The sequence below is a fragment of the Myiozetetes cayanensis genome, unplaced genomic scaffold (genome assembly GCF_022539395.1).
Source record: "Myiozetetes cayanensis isolate MyiCay16 unplaced genomic scaffold, myiCay2020 scf6-25, whole genome shotgun sequence".
In the NCBI taxonomy this organism is placed as follows: Eukaryota; Metazoa; Chordata; class Aves; order Passeriformes; family Tyrannidae; genus Myiozetetes; species Myiozetetes cayanensis.
The window spans coordinates 12,741,896-12,764,507 of NW_026087853.1; the positions used below are offsets into that span (position 1 = coordinate 12,741,896).

At 42.8% G+C, this 22,612-nt stretch overlaps 1 protein-coding gene and 1 long non-coding RNA gene across 3 annotated transcripts in view; both read left to right on the top strand.

The window, feature by feature from the left end:
* LOC126651012 (uncharacterized) overlaps positions 1-22,612 on the top strand; it is a 292,912-nt gene that overhangs the window by 103,865 nt on the left and 166,435 nt on the right. The window lies entirely within an intron of this gene.
* The window catches only part of SYNE3 (spectrin repeat containing nuclear envelope family member 3), a 66,866-nt gene continuing 54,221 nt past the window's right edge, over positions 9,968-22,612 (top strand). Inside the window, exon 1 of one of the 2 annotated variants that reach the window (XM_050336472.1) lies at positions 9,968-10,105. Coding sequence is in view for 1 of the 2 variants with exons in the window: in XM_050336470.1 (XP_050192427.1) it covers positions 21,093-21,147 (55 nt within the window). In the remaining variant the exon portion in view is untranslated. Of the gene's footprint in view, positions 10,106-20,992; positions 21,148-22,612 lie in introns of those variants that run through there. The other variant, XM_050336470.1, reaches the window with a different exon arrangement.

Genomic DNA, 22,612 nt, shown 5'->3' on the forward strand with positions numbered 1-22,612 from the left:
CCCAAAGGAGCTGCACAATGGTTTATCCTCTACTAAAGAGAACTTGAATTTGGATGAGGCAGATGTGAAGTGTGTTGCCTCTGAGAAGACAGCTGTGATGTGGAACTTGAGGGCTTGAAAGTTTATTGAGAACTGATCTTTGACAGGAATTGTGCATGGAAATCTGCCTGTCTGGCTGCGGTATGAGTTTCTGAAAAATTATTTATATATGTATGAACTAAATTGAGGTAAAAGTATCTCAGTTGTTTGTATTGTTGGGTTTTTGTTTGTTTGTTTTTTCCCCTCAGTGTATGCGTTTCTATCCTTGGTTTTGATTTTGCGTGGGCTGGGCTAGAGTCGTTCTAGTAACAAAAGTAAGGGAGGTGTGTGCAAAGGTGTGTGAGGCTGGGACTCAGGTAGAAGGGAACTGTATTTCTCATCTGATGCAGACAGCTACAGTGGTTGATCCTACAGATAGCTGGGGCATCTTTCCAAGTGTATTCCAATCGCTGTCCCTTCAGAGCAGGGAGCTTTTCAGACCAGATGTGTAAGTATCTAGGGAATACTTGAGAATGGACGGGAGAGGCATTCGAGCTGACAAGGAGCATTGGTAAGACTGTAGCAACTAGGTCTGATGGCAAGACAGCAGAAACCACTGGAAACAAAATTGGGAATAGAAGAGTTTGAGGTAAAAATAAATGAAAGAAAATCCGTACCATGAAGAAAATGGATGGGATAGGACTGAAAGGGCTAAGGCTTAGTGACACATGCAAAACAGGCTTTCCCAAGAGCACAGAAATGAGTCCTCAAAGCTTTTAGGGAAGAATCTAGTGGCAGTGTACCTTGGCCTTCTGTGCCACTGGTCACCTTAGTGACCACAGAAGAAGAGCAACCAGCTTGTGATCTTACACTCACTCCCAACACAAGTTACCAGAGTCACATTCTGATCCAAGGTGGTTTGTGCAAGGATCAATGTGAATTTGAGTTGTGAAGTTTTTGTTAATCAACTTCTAAGGAAACAAGCACAGATGCAAGTTGTTAAATGTTCTTAGAGTTGCGAAATAGGACACTCCTGAAATGTTAGTTTTAGGCTGAACAACTTTCAAAATTGCATGTCAAACCAAAGTTTTCATTATGACATGATATCTTTTTTCCCCAGAAGCCCTACATGTTCAGTGCGTAGGCATCAATTTTCTTGGACATTCAAACAAACAAAGCTGCTTGCAGAAGAACAGCATCAGGCCTCTAATATGCCTTCCTTGCGTCAATTTTATTTTAATCTCTGCTATGGAAGGAAACGTGGAAAATTAGAGTACAGTCCTCAACAGTGCTCACTGCTGGTGTTTGAGTGTTTGTCTTGATGCAGTTTGAAGGCAGACTAGGAAAAGTTCTTGGTCCTTGCAATTGTAATTAGAATCAATGAAGCAAAGGGTATGTGACATTGGAAGATATAAAATACTGCAAAAATCTCTGTGAAAAGTTAGGTGTCAAACTGAGTTTCTGGAATGAACGGAACAGGTGCTTTGAACTTGCTGCCTGCTGACCACAGATCCTGATGTCACAGCTGTAAATCGTGAGCTCCCCCATATATTAAGGTCTCTGAAAAAGTGTCCATGAGTACAGCAGGAATATGTTTGATCACTTGGTTTTCAGGGGAGTTTTTATATGATGTGAAGAAAATTAGACCCAAAGATCTAGCAAATACTTAAAATGGGAGAGGTGGAGTGGGTGTGTTGGCATACTTGCATTTGTAATGTGTGGACTCTGATCAAGAACAGAGTCAAAGTATCACTTGTGGGAGGCAAAAATACAAATTCTTAAAGGAGAACACAGAAACTTGAATTTTTAGATTGCTGCACTTACTTAAAAAAAGAACCTTGTACAAATAGAAATAACAATATAAAGATGAGGGAAGTTTGGGGGTTTTGGTATTATAAAATGTTTTTACTCTCCTTTTTTGAAGTATGAAAACCTGTGCCTCTTAAAAATCTGACTGTTCTAAGAACATGCGAACTGAGAGAGCACTGCCAAATGGCCCATATAAATGCAGTGATTTTCCTTATTCTGACTGTACACAGACAGTGGTTTTATTGCTCATAACTGCATCACACGAACATACAGTTTTGTTTGGTGTGGTTTACTAATTATGAACTTTCGAAGGGCAAGCAGTTCTTTCACAGAATAGGCAGCTTCCCCACAAAAACATGCGTATACACCTTTCCTAAACTTCCATTAAAATAAGTGCATGCTTTCTAATGTTTCCTGTTAAATTAATTTCTTGCAATTCAGTGATTGAAGTTTTAATCCTCCAGTACTCTAAGCTCTTCCTTGGAAGTGCATAGTAGCATTCCTCCTTTGCTGATACCCATGGCAGCTGAGATTGGTCCCCAGCCTCCTTGGTCATAGCTAGCAACTTGCAGGATAAAGAACTTGGCCCTGAAAGTTGTGTGTCATTTAATTGTAGCAGTTGCTGGGGTTATATAAAGGCCTGCTTTATAACCAGCTTGACTTCATTTAAAACAAACAAACAAAAGCACTTTCACATTGGTGAAAAAACCTCTGAGTTTCAGAACAATCACTTTCCCTGTGACACTGATGCTCAGATCGCTCTGAATCATCCTTGGACTCCCTTTCATATCAGTAACCCTTTTGCTCTTTGTTTAGATACTAGTTTTCAATCAATGCTAGTCCTGGGAGACATGAAGAGGCAAAGGTGCACCCTTGCTGCTGCTTTCTTTCACTGTGCTTTAGTTTGAGATGCTCAATCCGAGTAAGTTGATCTGTACTCTATTGTAGTTTCATGCTTGACTGCTGTGGTGAATGATTTAAGGTCTGTGTTCCATGAAAGGAGGAAAGTAAAACTAAACACTTTTCCTAGACCCACAGTCTTTTAAACACTGGCATACAAGAATTGTTTGGTGTAGCATGTGTTTCCCATCCCTTAAAAGACTAAATGCAAACAAATTGTTTCACAAAGCTGGCATGCCTAGGAGCAGGGAGACTAGTTGAGGTGAAGGTGTAGCTCCAGACTACTGAGTCTCAGGGAAATCAGAATAGCAAAACTGCATTTGTGGTGGGAAGGGAAGCAAGGAATAATTTTAATAGTAAAAAGTTTATGGAATGTTATATATCAACAGTTGTCTTTGCTATCTATCCAGAAGATTCCGGAGAGGAACTAGGAAAAAACCCGGTCCATTGGTGTTGGACGAAGGTGGTTTGGCTACAAATCCTGATTTGCACTGAGCCCTGCCTTCCTCTGCACTCCTGCTGAGTGTCAATGAGGGCACCGCCATTAGTTACAGAAGTTAGGACTGCATACTCCTAAACGTCAGTTTCCATTTTGTTACTGCTTCCTTCACACTTTCAAAGCAGAAGTCAACATGACGCTTTCCTCAATCACACTGGTGTGGCTAGGTTGTCACTGCTCCAGAACATCCAGTGTTTTTCCCTAGGAACATTCAGACGTCCTGGGAAATTGTCTGCCTGTAGTTCAGAGATCTCTAGGTACTGCCATAATACAGTCACTAAACCTTTTTTGGTTCACAGAGTTCACAGCATAGATTAATCTTTGCATAAATTTTGAGTCTTGTACAGCTGCCATCTTGAAAAAGATTAAAAATGCTGCTTATGTGTAGGATTAGTCATAAACCTAATTAACTTTCATAGATTTATTTTTAAAAAGTGGATGGATATTGATTTTTCCCCTGGTGGAAGTAGAGTATAAAATATATGCAAAACAGAATATCTTTTATTTCAAAATATGAGAAGACATTTGGACTTGTCTTTATTCTTATACCAGTTTATCAGGAATGGCAAGTCTGTGTTCTTTAATTCACTTATATTAATCAAATTCTTATGGATGAATAGCATGAAGATTTACAGGTAAGAAATAGCTTCTGATTTTAGCTTACCAGATACAATTAATTTGAATTTTAGACTCATTCTCATCACTTGTAGCAAGCTACAAGGGATTCACAAGTGATGTGTGCTTGGTAGGTGCAGTGCTCCAAGCAGCATGAGCCTCAGCAATCCCACTGTTTTCTCTCATCTGGAGAGAGACACGTTGTATGAGCAAGCTTCTGTATTTCTGTTTACAAGTGGAGCAACAGTGATCTTTTTTTTTTCCTTCTCCTAAAGATACTTTTGCATTCCTCCAGTTTGCAGCCCCCTATTTCCATATTAATGCATATAATGTTCTCGGTTGACACTTTCGCTAGAAGAATATTTTAAAAACCAAAATTATTATATTGGTACTCAGATACGATGTCTATTTTTTTCTTCCATATAGAAGCAGTATAAAAAATCCCCTTCCTTTTAGTAAAGCAGATTTAAAGACTTTCACTACTGCAGGTGCATCAGGAAAACTGCACCAGTGTAGTTAGTTCTGTGATGTTTTTGTGCTGTTTTTTCTCTTCACTAACTGTAAAGTGATACTGCCTCCAAAGTCCTAGTCTGATTCCTTTATCAGCTTTTAACACCCTTTGTGTATGCTTTTGGGCATTGAGTGTTTCTTATATTTAAGGAGAAAATGAAAGTGTTCAGACTGCTAAAGGATGTGTAGGCATGAGGCTAAAAGCAAACAAGAGAGCCTGTGAGAACCTGCAAGGAAAACAGGTAGCAGAAATAAAGTTCATCGAATCATAGAATGTTTGGTGTTGGAAGGGACTTTAAAGACCATGTAGTTCCAAATCCCCTGCTATGGACAGGTACACATTCCACTAGACCAGGTGGCTCAAAATCTCATCCAGCCTGGCCTTGAGGGAAGGAGCATCTGCAATTTCTCTGGGCAGTCTGTTCCAGTCTCACCACCCTCATAGTAAACAATTTCTTCCTAATATCTAATCTAAACCTGCTATCTTTCAGTTTGAAGCCTTTCTCCCTTGTCCTGTCACTACATGCCCTTGTATAAAGTCCCTCTACAGCTTTCCTGTGGGCTCCCTTAGGTACTGGAAGGGACTATAAGTTCTCCCCAGATCCTTCTCTTCTCCAGGCTGAACAGACCCAACTCTCTCAGCCTGTTCTATCCCTCTGCTCACCTTTGGGGCCCTAGTTGCTGCTTTGCTCTTGCTACAAAAATTTTTTTGTTTCGACACATAGGATGAATGTTATTTATGAATGTTTTGATAGTGATGGAGGAATCCAGTATCATCAGTGGCAATTGTTCCTTTAGAGTGTGTGTTCCAAATCATATGGTGTAGTCCAAGCAAGTGATGTTCACATGAAGAATCCTGATATGTCCAGTGTGTGTGATACAGTCTGTTGTGCTCACAAATAAATGGAGCAGTGCCTCAGCTGGTTAATAGTGGCTTCACTTTTGAATTGAGTGAATTTATGTTGGTTTTTGTCTGCTAACCTTGCTCCCACATTCTTTTCATTGTTAGGCTTGCTTCTGTCAACTGCAGAAGCTACAGAGATTTGAGGCTTTTTTGGCATTGTCTTGTATCTAGTAGAGAACTGGAAGTAAATTTCCTCTGTTCCCAATTGCATGTGCTTACTGTGATTCTGGAAGTGATACTGGGAGTAAGAAGTCCAGATTTAAATATCTTGTGTGCTGAAGGCTTCTATTCTCAGAAAAATATAAGGTGTAAGGTGCTTGGTTTACAACAGTTGATTTAATTAATGTTGTTAACATTTTGTCTAATTACATTGTTCAAGCTGTATTTGACTGCAGTCTTCAGGGATATTTGCTAACTTTCAGTTTGAGAGGAAATTCCAAATTTAAAAGCTAATAAAAAAGGGGCACCAACTATCACTTTTCTCTTCACATGGAAACCTACTGGCACAAAAAAAAAAATCCTAAAATTAATGAACTTTTAATCTGTTCTATAGACTCTTTGCTTAGATTTCTAGTGTCCTTGGACTGTTAAAATATCAAAGTTTGCCCGTGAGTCATAAGTCGGATGAAGAGTAAGTGCCTAACTATGGGACCATTTTGGAGCCAGGGGTGTGTAAAGAGAATACTGAAAAACCACGTTCAGCAAGAACAAGAGTGCATGTGTTGGCTGTAATTCACCACAGCCAAATTCCTGCACACCTTAGGAGCAGGAATCCTGAAGGAGCTTGTTGTAAGGAGGACATGAAACAAAGGACGAAGTGGCGTGGAAGTGTTGGGGTCATGCTCTGTCGAAGTCCATGCGGCTGATGGAAACTAAGCCAAGGGAATGGTCCAAATGGTGACCAAAAGCTGAACTTCGCTTCATTAACTCAGAAATACATATTACCTTTCACACCAGCACGTATGCTAATGGCTAAAGTCACTCAAACTCCACTCTCCTTCAAAGAAAACTATATAGCTTAAGTGGGGAAAGAGGTCAGAGGAGATTCCACCTTTGTATCCTGAGATAGTTGAGCTGATAGCAGGTCAGAACCCACTACAGAACCTATCCTCCCCCCCACAGGAGTGCCTATTAGGTAAGACTTGAACACTTGGCTATACCAAGTGCTTCTTCAGAAAATTCAGAGAGCAAAATTGTGTTTGTGACCGTACTTTTAGAGCTATATAGTCATATCACAATTTCATGTATTTGTCACTGGCTGCATTATTCATACTTTAGGTATTCACATGTGCTTCTGCAGACAGTGTATTTATCACTGACAATCCAATATCACAGTTATGAACCTGCATGTCTGTTGCTCAATAAACTGACACTGTTTTCCGTCTGGCTGTGAGACTTTTTGAATAGGACTGGACTTCTAGGCCAGCCTTGAGAGTTCATTGGGCATGACTAGACTGTGAATTTGAAAATCTGGTAGTTCTTTTTGAAGATTATCAGAATTACAGTGCCACGTTGGCCCTGCATTTCTGTTATGTAGTGTTGCATTGGCTGTCACTCAGAATAAGCTCAGCCCCCACCAACCCCTCTGATACCTGAGGCCAGTAGGAATGCATGAGGGTTTATTTTCTGCCAAATTTAATGCAACAGAAAAATTGACCTTAATGCAACAGGGTGCCAGAACTGATACAGTAGCACAAAGTCTCACTTCCCTGGGGAGGTAGTCAGTCTGTGCCCAGGTGTGGAGCCAAATTAGACAAAAGGTAAAATCCAAAATATGCAGCAGGGACAATGTGAAATGCCAGGTTAAGTCCATGTGATCTCCACATGAATACAGGACAGGAAGTTAGCCTGGTTTGCCAGGGTGATCCTTGTCCTCGTGCTCCTGAGGGTAAGCTGCTTTGACATCAGCATTGAGAGTTTATAGTTCTTAGCTCCTCACTGACTGAGAGTTCTGTAGCAACTCCTACGACCACCCACAAAAGCTTTCTGTCAAGCAATGTACGACTTCTAGTAGCTATAAAACAACACAAAAAAATATGCTGATAAGTCCCAATGTTGAAATCTGTCGTGCCAAAGACATGTCACTGGTATGCTGCACAGAAATGTTACTCTGCCAACACATGCTGTTCCTCCCACCCCAACTGCCATGTGACTCATTATTTGAATAACAACTTTACATTGCTGTACCTAAGCAAACATAAAGGAAAACATCCTAATATCTTGTAATACTTGTTTGTCATCAGTTATGAGTGTGAATAAATGGGTGTGTTACGCTAATAAGAGAGAGCAGCTACCCTGCAGCATTTTAAGTGGTTTTCTGATGCCCTAAAGATGTCATGCAGGTCCTCCTGTGGAGTAAACCATGCCAACACCATTGTTACTTTTGCAGTGTTTTGTTCTTTCCACCCAGTCTCTTGGGTATTCTACTCATCACAGGAAATGGCTGAAATTGCTGTACATTCACTGACAAATTCTTGTGGTTTGGTTTAGAGGCTGGGCCAACTACTTCTAAAAATATGTTCCTTTTTTTCCAAAGAAAGAGAGCTAGGGCTCTTTCCTTTTCAGAAGGCCCTCCACCCTTCCACACTGCTTGCAGTCATTCCAACCTCTCCTGTGTTGTTTAGGTGTGGTTTGCGGGCAGCTTTGTATTGTTTGGGTAATGCACTGAATGCTCATTTACTTAATGCCTGCTGTTTGCCCCTGCGTAGGGTTTTTTCTTACCTCAGCATGTATAAGCTGTTTGAGGTAGTAAAATCAGAGCCATGAGAACTTCCACATAGGAAAATGCAGAAGAGGAACTTTATGCAAGCAATTTTTAGAGACAGGAATGCATTGTCCCCCACCAGCAAACTGTCTGAATACAAGGGGCTTTAAAGGTCTATGTATGCAAAGTAATTTCCAAGGGGGTGGTTTCATAAGGAATTAATTGCTGCCAGTGGTTCATACGCTCACTGTGATAACTGAGCCAGTTTTCCCAAGGCAAATTCACAGGTAAGATTTTATATTCTCTATCATCTACCTATTCTAGAAACATTCCCTTGGAGTCCAGCCCCTTTGGGTTGTATCCATTTCCTCACACTATTCCAAAGGTCATTAAGAGATAATCAGCTCTGAATTACTGTGAGCAAGAGCAGCTGCACAGCCATAGATTCAATTTTACACACTGGTGATATGAACTTTATTCCAGGTAAATAGTCTGTCAAAACCAAGCTAGTGAATAAATTATTTTCCAAGTTAGATGAAAGGCTTGTCCACAAACACAGGGAGATTACAGCATTCAGTTGCCCTCTCAGTGACAATTTAAAAGATCATAGTCACCCCAGATTATGTCACTACAGTGTACACTGTGGCCTGTCGGAGCTTCAAGGTCAGAACCTGCTACAGAAGTGCACTCCTCACTGTGACGTTCTGACAAAATTTCCTTTGGCCTTTAACAATGCTGGCGCGAGGGATAGTGATTTCTGATGGTTTGGGAGCAATATGAATAAAGAACTATTCTAATTAAGGCTGTGCTTGCACGTGGCTAGCAGATCACCTTGCTGGCTGTGGGCAGAAGTGAGCCCACGAAGGCTCCCCCGGCTGATACAGCCAGAGAGAGCTGTTGATGTGAGTCATCCCATCCGCCCGGCACTGGAGGGTCGAGAGCTGTCATCCCCTGCCTCTCGCCTTATCGGGGAGCTCACCCTTTCTTCAGTTCTGCACTACATGTCTCGAGGCTCCTGAGCACAGTACTGTTATTTGTAATCAGAGATTTTTATCGCAAATAGCCCGTTTTCCTGCTCGTTAGGCAGACGCACCGCCCAAGTTTCCAGCAGCAGAGGGCAGCAATATAAACCCTGCCAAACAGGACGTTTTCATGCTTTACGAAATACAAACCTCTTCACTTGCTCATTCAGTTTGTTTACATTATATTTTTGTTCAAGTATGAAGAAGCTGTTCATTCTTTCCTCCTTCCCTCCCTGTGGCTCAGTCCACAGGCTCTCATATGATTGTAAGTTCTTGATGCTGCAGATGGAGCACAAGATGTTGATGACTCCCTGGCTTCTCTCCCTGGGCTACAGAACCGACGCTGTGGCTGGCAACGCACCACAACTGCTGCTCCTTTTGTTTCTAGCTGATTTTCCCATAATTACCTGAACACACGCTGTAGACTTTGTGCCTCAACCAGTACTACAGTGGAAACGGGCTTTGTTTCCTAAGTTTTCGTTGGTTTTTTTAGTCTTTGTTTTTGTTTTCTCAAAATGTCACTTCGTGCATCCAAATGAATTCCCGGTCGCGCTACTTTGTGATGAGCTGGGGTTGTTTCGCGCACGTGTAGCTGCTGCGATACAGGACATTCAAAGGAATCATCAAGAGCCTTGCCCACGTGCTGGCGCGGATCGCTCGGGGCTTGTCGCCCGCGGTGGTCGGTGACTGTCACAGCTCCAAGCCCCGCAGAACGCGACACTGTGAGAAACTCAGCTGTTCCTCTTCTGGTGCATTCTGCTCTTGCTAAAAATAGCAGAATGCGGGTGCTCACCTGGCGCCCGTGGCCGCCGCGCGTGGGGACAGCCCGTCCGCGGCGCTCAGCCCCGGGCAGGGCCGGCCCCGCTGCCCGGTCCCTCGCCGAGGGCTCGGCTGTCGGCGGGGCGGGCCGGCTGCCTTACATAACACCGCCCGCCGGGCCGGGCCGCGCCGGCGAGGGCGGGCCCTCCGCGCAGCCCCGCGCAGCCCCCGGAGCCGCGGGGCCGGTGCCGGGCGGCCCCGCCGAGCCTGAGCGAGCGCCCGAGCGGCCGCAGCGCGGCGGGGGAGAAGGAGGCACCGCGGCCCCTGGGGCTGCCCGCGGGGGAGGCGGCGGCCGTGCCGCGGCGGTGAGTGGGACGGGGCCTGCGGCGCTGCCGGGGCGCTGCTGCCCGGGGCCTGTTGCCTGTGCTCGGGGGGCTGCGGGAGGGAGTAGAGGCGGGACTGCGGCGCTTTGGGACTGTGGCGTCCCGGGACTGCGGCGCTTTGGGACTGTGGCGTCCCGGGACTGCGGCGCTTTGGGGCTGCGGCGTCTCGTCCCGTCAGTCCCGTCCCGTCCGGTCCCGTCCCGTCCAGTGCCGTGCCTTCCCGCCGGGAGCGAGCGCGGCTCGGCGGGCCGGGCTCGCTGACAGCCCGCCCGGCTCCAGACCCGCCTCCTGTTGCTCGGCGCTCCCTCCGGCCCGGGACCGGCGCGGCGGGGCCAAACGGGAGCCCGGTCCCCGCTCGGCCCCCCGAGGAACAGGGGCCGCCGGAGCCGCAGAGCGGGAGCGGCGGCAGGGCTTGTCCTTGCCAGGACAGCTCCCTGGGTAGTCCGAGACCTCCCTGTCTACTCCAGATACAAGCAATAGCGTATGCTGCAGTTACTGCAGCTATCTCCCTAAATAATATAAGCTAAACGGGTAAAGCCTTTTATTTAGTTTCTTTAAAAAAAGAGTCGCATCTGCCAACAATCTGCCAGCTTCGTTCAGCGTTCAGCTGCAATTCTGCAACTTTTTCTCCCCAGACATATATCGGGCTCTTGCCAAAGCTGGTTGCTCAGCGTTACTCTCACGTTTCTTCATCTCTAGGTCCCCATTGCCAGGGCGCTACTGTGGTTTGCAAGGTCCCTGTTCCTCTTCTCCCTTCCCGCCTCTCCACCCTTAAAATCTGTTACATATATCCTGTCTTGTCTCTGATTCCCCCTAAGCGAGTCTGACCTTGTCACATGTTTTTTTTCCTAAACTGTTAGAAAGTTTCCCAGTTTCCTATTATAAGGCCCTCTACCTTCATTTTTAGATTCTGTGCACCTTCTCCATGTAAAGTCCCCCCGTCCCTATGTGTCGTAAGGCTTTGGTTTCTCATGCACTTGTTTCTGCCATCTCTTTATTCCCAAATCCCTATTGGTTTGGCCTGTGTGAGTCCAGGAAAGTTTTATTCTTAGAAATAGGTCTATTCAAATAGGTTAACAGATTGAAAACTGCAGGAATTATGCATGTATATGATGACTAATTGTGAAAATGATGGTTGCAAGACTGCTTTATTTTACAAGTTAATCAGACCAGGGTACCTGCCTTCTTCTTTGCCTCAAATGTAAGCCTGGCTATCTTGAATCATTAATGAAAAATCATATCACTATGCCACTCTTACCACCTCCTTGCTGGTGCTTTTGGATGTTACTTTTAAGCTGTTGGCATGCTGTGTGCAATTTGAAAATCTTTGTACGCAGTGCTTGTTTTCTGGGGAAAGAATTTAAAAAATGCCACAAAACTTTAAAAGCTGATTGGTTGCCTTCAAATGTCTTCCTTGTTTTCCTAAAAATATCTCAAATCTGATGTTGAAATGCACATCAGCTTGGCACAGTCTCTGTGACTGCCAAGTGTGTGAGCCAGTTGGATCTCAAGGAAACGTAACTTAATGCAATCAGTCCCATGGTGACTTTTTTTTCCACAAGAAACAAACATCTTTTGGTGAGTCACAGCAACATTGTTCCCTACAAATAAGCTGTCAGGAAATAGAGTCTGACAAAGCTGATGGTCTCTCTATAAAACCAGCTTTCCCCTACACCCAGTGCTGCTTTCACATTGTTTGTGAATCATCAGATCCAGAGTCCTCTCAAATTTCCAAGGAAGGCAGAATTAGCTACCATTCAGGGTGCGGTACTTACCTTTCTTCCTGATAGTACTTACCTTTCTTCCTGATAGTTTCAGTTCTCTCCTTCAGACATGTATTTCACTGCTCCTTCTTTCTCTCTCATCTTAGTCAAGACTTCTACCATGCTTCCAAGTCTGTTACTGGTGCAAAGGCCCTCTGTGTGGCTTTTGTGCACTAACCTCATTAGAAAGAGTGTCTAGCTTTTCCTTGGGAGTAAGCCATTTTTTTGTGCTCCTCCACTTATCTGTGGCTTGCAAATCATCATAAAAGCTGCTATGTACACTTGTGGATGCTCAGCCTCAGAATGTGGCTGTACCTGCATCCACATGACTTTGGAGAGCAATTCCACTGCCTGAAGGGATGCTACGCACCTGCATAGATCAAAATGATAACTAGCTTCTGTTGGAAACAAGGTTTTTGCCATTCCTTAATATATGTATACATAACTATTTGTCCCTTAAATAATATTTTATCGCCATTTCCCAGTTTCACACCAAGTGTGACAGAAGGAGAATAGCTCCAAGGTAATTAAATTCCTGCAAATTTTGTAGAAACAAGCCAGCCAGGAAAAAGCAAGTCTAAAATCAAACACTTGGCAGTTTTCCCCAGGTTTTAGCTCAGGGACTTGAGTGATATGTTCATATGTGACAACTTGTATTTGGCAATAAGATATTGGGTGTAAATGAAACTGTAAAGAGAAAGGGAAAAGGATTTTCTGGGCAAATGCCCCTGAACTGGCATCTCCCTTAAAACTTCAAAGAACACAAATAACTGATTTGATACATTGTGTTTTGAACATGGAAACAGAAAATCTTTGTACAGTTCAGTGTAAACTTTTAATCAAGCAAGGAACACAGTTCTGTAGGAGATCTGATTTCCTGAGTTCTGCTGGTCACAAAGTGCTTTGTTTTTATGTCCCTGCATCTCTAGGGCACAACTCCTGTCTTTGTTCTGCCAGGCACGCATTTGCGCAAGTACACCAAGTACAGATGGGCTATGATCTCAGTTAGTGTCTTTAGATCTATTTCATTTTGACAGAATTGGCCAACAGTTTCAAGACTTACTGAATTCCATCATGTAAGCGTAATTCCCTTGAAACCAAGCAAAAGCAATGATCATTCATCCCGACTGAGAATGTATTCCTTGACAAGGCTGGTAGGACAAATCCCAGATCATTTGTAGCAATGACAAGACACTGGATCTTCTTTTGGATTATTGGGTTTTTTCAGCTGTAGATGGGGTTTTGTTATACAGTTTCAACCTGTCCTGGCAAGCTTGTTCTACCATATATACAGGTGCTATGACATCCTTAGAAAGAGTCCCTTTACAGCTGGATTGGTTATGTCCATTTAGGGATTGTGGGCAAAATATGAATCCTGGTAATTCAGCCCTGTGCAAGGAAAAAGCCACATTGTTATAGGAAGAATTCTTGAGCTCCAGGATTGTTAACAGAGGGTATAAGTGGCAAGGGAGTTTTTAACTTGGCACAGTTTCTATATGAAGGCAAAGGTATTAAGGCATCTGAAATCAACAGGAATAAATACCAGGTTCTAAACAAAATTTTGAGTCTGGCTGAAAATCTTCTTACTGTCTTTGAAGTTTAGGAAGTGGAATACTTTTATTCTTGAAGGAAAATATCTCTTAGGGTAGTGCTTACTGATGGTCAGTAATGTCTCAGCTTCTTTAAGCTATAGTTCTGTGAAATTAAAAAATCCAAACAGGTGTTCAGGGTCTCTTTTGATCATTCTAGTCTGCTCTGTGAACAACTGAATTGTAGGGTTTGTGTCTTCAGTTAATTCTGGTTAAAGTACTCTGAAATGACATGAGAAAAACTGAAAAGTGTTTAAAATGCAGTGTTTAAACTTCAAAACTGAGCCTGATATTGATTAAAGTGATATGCCCCAAGCTATGCATTCTTGAATTTTGCTTAAGTTTTGGTCTGAAATATAATTCCATTGCCTGAGGCTGATATTGGCATATGCATTTAGGAATGCAGACTTTTCTTGTAACAATACTTCCGTGATTAGCTGTAGATCAACTTAAATACAGTTTTGTTTTTGTTTGAAAATTTACTTTTCTTGTTTGTTCTCTAATGTTTGTTAAGGGCATAACTGACAGAATTTTAAAGAAATTGAGTCTTTTAAACTGCAAGTGGAGATCCTTACCTAAGGATCTCTCCTTACACACTCTTCTGTGGAGCTGGAGCTTGAAGTCAGTCCTTGCCTTCCACAAGAACTGATGGCTCTGCAACCTGCTTTCTGTTATGCATTGCTGTTGGATTCACTGCTTCATTGACTCAAAGTGACATGAACTGTTGCTTACTGTGATATGTTCCTGTGTTGCTAATAATTGCATCACAGGATGGTACTGCCTGCATTACAAAAAAATTACTCAGAGTTGTGAGCCCTGGGGAATTTCATTTCAGGTATCTGAAGTGGCCCCACCTCAGTGCTGAGATAAGGACGGTAGGCCTGACAGGGAAGGGCCTTCTCACTGGCACCACATGACAGTTTAATAAATAATCTTTGATCTGTCTATGCACACAACTTAATTGTGTTCCAGTGAGAGTGCATTGACCTTAAAGAGGATGTGGAATAATTTGTTTCCCTTTAGCAGAACTGACTTTTCATGTTTGTTGTTACAAGCTTCTTTCCTATGTTACACTTAATCAAAACACACGGGCTTGGTATGAAGTCCTCCACATGAAGGGATTTCAAGAGAATTTCTGCTCTGACTGTAACAGGCTGAGGATTAAGGGGCAATTTCAGCCTTGGGATATCACTGAACAGGTGCATGATAAAACATACTCGAAGAAATTGAGAAACAGCAGGAAAGAGGGAGAACCAGGAGACTGTAATTTGAATTAAACTCAAGTATCAAGGTGTGGCTTTCTTGGTTTGCTCTTGATTAGTGTTTGTTTAGAGGTATTAAAAGGTGAAATAACTGCTGTTAGAGTTGTGTTATGCAGAAAGCCTTTTGAGAAATATGACAGTAATACTTGGGAGCACAAGCTGAGTGAGTGGCCCATGTGAGATAGCTTGTGCTGGGGGACTTACTGTTGTACTGTGCTGTCCTACTTAGTAAATACACTGCCTGTCACCAGGAAATCCTAGAAACACTTTACATAAGGCTATGTGCTGTTCCCCTTGCAGTTGATGATGATGATAACAATAAGAATAGAATTGATACTTCCGTTGGAAGGAACCTATAACATCACCTTGTTTAATTGCCTGACCACTTCTAGGCTGAGCAGAAGTTAAAGCACCTTATTAAGGGCACCAAAAGCCTCTTAAACACTGACAGGCTTTGGACATCAACTGCCTCTCTTGGAAGCCTTTCCACTGTCTCACCACCCTCTCAGTCAAGAAATGTTTCCAAATGGCAAGTCTAAACCTCCCTTGATGCAGCTTTTCATGCCACAGGTTTGCTCTGTGATCTTGAAGAAGCATGTGCAGAGTTTTAAATTGGGAGCAGTGATCTTGGATGCCTCGTGTGTTGTTGAGTTTGGCTCTGTCTGTCGGAGGCTACTTTTGAAAGATAGATGCTGCTGAGAGCGTCAGTGTCTCCATCTGTGAAATGGTGCACTAACATCTCACCTTGCAGGGTACACTTGTGTGTGGCAGCTGTGTTGAAGGTTTTACGTTGGAGGGTGCCATAAGTGTGACAGAGTAAACCACCCATAGTGGATCTCAATACTTGGGTTTATTTAAAAACCAAGAGTGGAGCTTTCACCCTAAGAGATTATCTCACACACCAGCTCACCTACTCACTCAGCTGGACTGACACAACAGCAATAATAAAGTAAGCTGTGAAAAAAGCATAGGGATTTCTCTCCACCTCACACAGAAGTGATATATGATTTAAAACATTACATCCTTGTTAATAATCCTGCCATTATAATGAGCCAATTGTATCAGAAAGACACGTGTTGCCTGACTGAGGAGTAGTTTAAGAGATGTAACAGCTGGTCTTTATCCAGGCTCTGTACCCCATTGTCAGTGCAGCCTGAAGAAGTTCAGGGAGGCTGAACTGGAAAGTGTACAGGCACTGACCTACCCACTGCATTTTCAAGTCAGTTAGATGGAAAGGCAGAGGCATGTGAGGAAATATGCCCCTGCCTGAAAGTTTCTGTGAGTAAATAAATCTTTGAAGCTGTCAGTTCTTCCCCAGGCTGTGCATTTCCTTTGACTTAAATGACTGATTTTCTTAACGCGAAAGTGTCTTTGCATGTGCACTCTTGAGCCTCCGTGGGGATGTGGTAGTAGTTATATGAATGGCAGATGACAGCAGTTGACAAATGTAGGTGATGTAAGTCAGCAGAATTGGTCTATAGCTGGTTAAGCACAGGCTTTGTGTGAAGTAAACAGCTAATAACACTAGCATGGTAAACACCAGAGACGCTCGGGTTAATTTAGATCTCCAGATTAAGAGATCACCCAAGGAAAAATTTACTTGTTACCTTGTCTTTTAAGTCCACAGGAGTCAGGGTAGAAATCTTGGCTCTGTGACAGTATTGCCCTTGGCTTCACCAGAGCCTGGGATCTTCCCTTGTGTTCTCAGATTATAGAACTGCCGGCTGCATTAGTTGTTTTGTCAGTGGGTGCATGTTGCTGGTGTGAAATGCCAATCTACAGAAAATGTCTTCAGCCTAAGAAAAAAGGAAAATACTTCAACCCCTTCTGGTTTGTTTTTTTTGGTCATGGTTTGTTTGTTTGATTTTGGGGTTTGGTGTTTGTGTTTTTTGGGGAGAGGGGAAGGGAGAGGGTGATGTTTGTTTGGTTTGGGTTTGTTTGGGTTTTTTCTACAACACAAATTCCCATCTGGAACAGAGCTACCAACAACCCTAAAGGTATTCTTGCCTTCAGCATTACTTTATTTCTTCCCTCAGGTGTTTGCTTGTCCAGCTATTGCATAATGTGAGAATACACATTGCACAGAGAGGCTCCTACTCTGGAGATACTCAAAAGCCATCTGGATCCAATCCTGAGTAACATGCTTTACTAGGGGACTCTGATCAAGTAGGGAGGTTGGACTGGATGACCTCCAGTGGTCCCTTTCAACCTCAACCATTCTGTGAGTCTGTGAATATTTCATGATGCAGGAGGGAGAGCTGGTGCTGTTATTTTTGTCTGCAGAGCAAACTAGCATTTGCTGTCTGATGAAAGAGCTGAAAGTGATATAAAAAACACTTTTTCTTAGTAATTACATGAACACATTTAATCCCAATACTTAAAATGTCACAGCCTATTTTTTTGAGTCACTTTATTGTTGGATAGTTGTAGTTAGTCAGTGCTGACGAATTTACCTGGATGTGCTTCAGTGCTCCTCGAATAATTGTTTTCTATAGCATGCCCTTCCCATGTCAGCTATCAGTCTGGTATTTGTGAAGCGCTGTTAGGTTATTGCTGCTAGCAGGTTACACCTTAGTTTGGGGATTTGCAAGTAGATGTTTTTCTGAGTTAAGCAACTATATCAGCAGTTAACCCACTTCTTGGTTTATTTAGTCTTGTCCAGATCAGATCTGACATTTTTCAGAGTTTGTTTTTATGTGTGGATTGAGGGGTTTTTTTGGTTTTTTATGCTAACTATTAAGTCAAAATCCTTTTTTTCCCCTTGTTCAATGGGACAGAGCATAATGATGACATAAGCCTGATCTTCCAGGAGCTCAGCTTGCAGGTGGGACACCTGAATCATTAGGCTGTACATAATGATTAGCTTCTGCATTATGATTCATTATTTACACATAGTGAAACTGTGTAAAACCAGAAAGAGGGATGAAGGGCTTGACACCTCTCTGTGCCATCTGTGGCAGTACCTCCAAACCCAGTACTTAAGTCAGCTTGATTGCTTGATGCGGGTGTTCCTTTTCTGATTCCAAATCAGAAAGTTCTTTCCAAATCAGCAATTCCAAACCAGATTCTTTGGCGAGTAGCAATTGCATGGGCCATCCCTTTATACTAATGCTATTCTAATTCAGAACCAAAATACAGTTAGAAATATGGTCTTTTCTAGAAGGTGGAAATTTTTATTCCCATACGTGGCCAAGCTGCATCTCCTTTATTACTGAGAGAGCAGCTCCTGCCTCTGGCCAGCCTGTGACGCCAACCCCCACTAACACCTGGCAGACTTACCTGAGCACTTGATGCTTCTTCTCCCAGTCTTGTCCTCACATGTAATCCTTCCCAAATCCACGTCATGACCATCGTTCAGATTCCTCCTTAACACCTTTTTGCTGCCATGTCTATAGAAATTTGGGCCTGGTTAGGCAGCTGCTGCTCTGCCTGTGGCTTTCATCCTAATTATGCCTCATTTCTCCTATGTGTGTCCCCTCTGTCTGTATCCATGTTCTGTCTGTTCTCTTCTGCTTCAGTAGTACTCTCTGTGAACTGGGTATGCCACCACTGCTCCACACGTGCTACCTGCAGCGTGGTATAGTGTGCTGATTCACAGCTAGAACCTCAGCCTCTGCAGGGTAATAAGGATATATAACACAGTTGTAATGGTTGTCCTTGGAGAAAACTTTTTATACTGCTGCTCTGTTTCTTATCTGAGGGAGTTTCATAGCTCTTTGTCAGAACTCAGATAACACTTTATCATTTATAACCCTTGCAACTCTACTGGGGTGACAACCTCTGTCTCCTAAACAGTTAGTGGACTAGTACATGACTGGCTGCTCGTGCTAGTGGGCAATGAGGCCAGTCTGTCCAGAGTATCACTTACAGTAGATTAATTGATGGGGCATTGTAGTCATTTAACTCCCTGAGCTGCACTGACTTTGCAGAAATGTTTCCTTTGCAGTGCCTATAGGCTACCAGGTAATTTAAGATCATCCAGCAGATGTTCCAACAGTTAGAGTTACAACAGATGTTACCACAGTTGCAGATGTAACTGAATCCATATTTGAACAGAGATGTCAGGCGAAAGAAGGGGCCATTCAAATGCTTTTGACTGTCACAACAGAAATGATAACTGGCCAGAAAAGTGGGGAAAAAACTGTTCCATCCCTGAAAATAGTGTTCTTTGTGTGGGAAAGAAGAGAATGACAGATCAGTTGTTGTGGGAACATTTGGAATATTTTGCTGAATCTGGTTTCCTTTAAAAATATGGAAAAATATAAAATCAAATGTTCAAGTGGTGATCTGGTATTTATATATTTCAAATACATCTAACTATATGTTAAAATACTAATTTATGGAAAGTTTTTGGGGGAAATGCTGCATATTTCACTGTTAGTTTGGTTCTTTCATTGCTGCCTCCAGGTTGTGGCTCTCTGTACTCACCAGGGGAGCTCCTTGGCTTTCCATGTTTTAGAAGCTGCTGTGCATAGCTGATGTTAGCCACATATGCTCTTCTTCCTTAGTTGCAGTCCTTTTTTCTTTTTTAACAGGATTATGGCAAATTTGCATTGACTGTGGATATACTACAGCAGAGAGAGAGCAAAGGAAAAGCAGTGAAGAGGTTCACTTATAGACATTTTAAACTCTACCATTCAAACAACACAATTCTAAGCCAACCCTGATTTGACTTTCAGATAAGTGGACCCATCTCCAGTTTTTGCTCCTCCAGGCATCATATATTTTAGTCTGCACACTGATGTGCTTTGAGATGTTCTTGTCACTTCTAAGGATCACTCATGTTAGCAAAAGGCTAACAAGACAGTTGGAAAATAACTGGTGTATCACTTCCCTCTCTAGAGGTATTGTCAGCATTACTAACTCTTAAGATGTTCCTCCTCTTCTGTCCCTGGGGTTTTTTTTCACCACTGGTGGCAAAATTCTGTGTTTGGTTGTCTGTGCTGAAGTCACCACTGCACATGGGGGTCACAGCTTCACTGAGGCTACTGGTCTTCAGTTAATCCACTGTATTAGCAACTTCACAGGGTTAGCTTGATCAACAATTTCTGTTCTGTTGCTGTTCTTCCACCTAGATTTTCATCCTTCTTTGTTCCTCTCTTCAGTTTTTGCTCATGCTGTTCACTTGTACTGCCTAATTCTGAAATGGGTGGAGAGGATCATAGTTTTATTCCTGTTTGTATCTGTAACTTCTAATTTGGAAATAGAATTTGAACCAACTTTTCCCACCCATGTTTTGCTTTCACTCATTTCTTCACCTCTCCTCTTTATGTTTATTATAATACTAGAAATGCTGCTCAGTGCAGTACAAATTATGATACACAGTAACTGAACAGCTAGAGAGATTGGTGGCCTTATGGACTTGCTTTGGATTTACACCAACTTGAGCAAGTGGGATCTGGTTCGGTCCTGAAGTGTATTAACTAGATCTACACTATAAGGATGATGCAAATGGTAGTGGTGTGGATAGACCAAACCAGTGGGTTTTATTGAATGTCTAACAGCAGGCATATCGCAGCAGGATCATAATTAATCAAGGGAGAATGCTGCTTTATATTTTCCAATAGTTTTGGGAAATTAGGAGTGGAGAATTCATCATGTGCTCTGGCACGAGAGACAGCTGACGCCTACAGAGTGTATTCCATTCAGCCAAACTGTGCAGCAGAGGTATTTCCTGAAAGTATCAGCTAACCTCTTTCTTGCCTTGCATGATTGTAACTGAAAGCAGAATCTAGATTACTGTGTCAGTCTGTGAAGGGAACCTCCTGCTAGAGAGCCGAGACTAAAAAGGAAGTGGAAGATAAAAGAAAATTAAAATTATGTTAAAGGCTGAGTTAATGATTTCTAAAAATCTGAGCTCTGACATGTACCTGTCTGCACTTTTACTTCCTGCTGGTCTTCATGCTGTTTATTCTGGACTAATTCCTGTTTAGCAAACATCTGTCAGGCATAATAATTTCAAGCATTAATCCTTACAGGAATTAGAGAGCTTGTTAGTTGATGACCTGAACTAGATAGTTTCTGGGGATTATTGCTATTTAAATCTCACCTACCTTTTAAACAGTGGCATCATGCTCTGCTCTGGCTTTCTTTTCTTTCTTTTTTCTTTCTTTTTTTTTTTTTTTTTCTGGCCTGGTATATCTTTAAATTGCCATCCCCTCTTTCACTCCCACAGCACGGAAGGAGGCAGAAAGGAAGTCCTGTGCTGCCTCTGACATGAGTGAGGAGGAAGCTACTAGTTTCTCTTCGTGCCAGACTTGCTCGTGCTGCCAACTGTGCAAATTGCTGCTGTAACACACAGTGGAGGCCAGGCTGGATAGTTCTTGCTGTGCTGGGAACCCATCAGGGAACTTTGATGGAATCACCACAGACTTTTACCTGCCCTTTTTTCCAGATTTCCCAGGCTTTTGGTAAGGTTTTTGCAAGGTTACTTTTTTGTCGTAATGAAGTGAGATGGTTGTGACCAGTCGATGTGTCTGTATCTTTTGACTCCTAATAACTTTTGAACTTATTTTCTGCTTTCCACTAAATTTACCAGAGAGATAGAAGTGTTAAAGTTATCAGGTTCCTTGAAATTTCAAGGATTTGAATTCCAGTGAAAAGGGAAATAAGAAGTGGCCTGTTGCAGGAGAACCATGACCCAGGGTTCTGGCAGCACCCGGCTGATGAAGGGCACCAAGACCCTTCTTCAGAGCAAGCCCATGCCTTGCCTCCTGCCTGGTGAGGGTGGGAGGGTCCAAGGGTGAGGGCCCCATTCAATGAAATAAGGCGTGATAAATTGCTTTGTGAGCAGCAGGCCAGGATGGGGAACTCCTTCATCTAAGGCGGGAGAAAAGAAGCGAAAATATCCCCACCATGGTGTTCGCTATGGGTTGGAGATAAGGGGCTGACAGTGAAGTTAACAGAGAGAGAGTGTCTGTTGGGAGCTGGGAGTGTTGCTGGCACTCAAGACGCGATATCAGCTTTTACAGCCCCAAAATGTTTGTTGAACTGGGACTGATGAGATCCCTTCCCTGAAGATTGTGAAATAGTGTGGGTTTAATGCCCCATATATGACTGTTGAAATGTGATCTGGGACTATGCAATAGGTAAAAAGGGGCTTAAAGAAATTCAGTATTTTTTTAAGTAGGGAATATAGTTTGCACAAGCAAGGACTGTTGCTTGTGTTGTGCTCATTGAGCCCAAACAAGGTCATCAGAGGCTCTGCTGTGTGGCAGTTCAGCAGTGGTCCTCATCAGAGTCAGATGCACTTTCCTCTAGGAAGGTGCTAACCAGCTTCTCCCGTTTTCTGAATCAACCTTTAGCAAAGCAACCTGCTGAGCCCTGTTCTATAAATTCAAAATGGAAATAGCGGAGAAAAATTCCAGTGATGGGAAATGCCTGTAAAATATACCAAGTGTTTGTGTTACCTTTAAAAGATGGCTTTGGAGACTTCTGAGGAAATACTGCTACTTCTTTTAGAAGACCAATGTTAAGTTTGTGCTATGATGTATATTACACTTTGTAGAAGAATTATGGTTGGTTTAAACGAATTTGTATCTTTACACCTTTTCCTTCTTTCAAGTGTTTGAGAACAGGTAGTGCTGTTATGCATCTGTCAGGACATGTTTGTTAAATACCTTACTGTTTGTGTACAAATCCTCAGCTGATACAAATGCCTGTTGCTCTAAAAGTATCTCTGTGTTAACTCTCTGGCAGCTCCAGGGATATGTCCCATAATGTTTAGGGTGGAATTTCCAAACTTGCTGATAAGCAGTAAGCCCTGAGGCCCCACTGGGGTCTAAATAGAACTGAGGTGCCTGATCTTTCCAGATGTTTGTAAGAAGAAGGAGAGCTTTGGTTTCTTGTAGTACTCCATTTCTAAAAGGCAGTTGC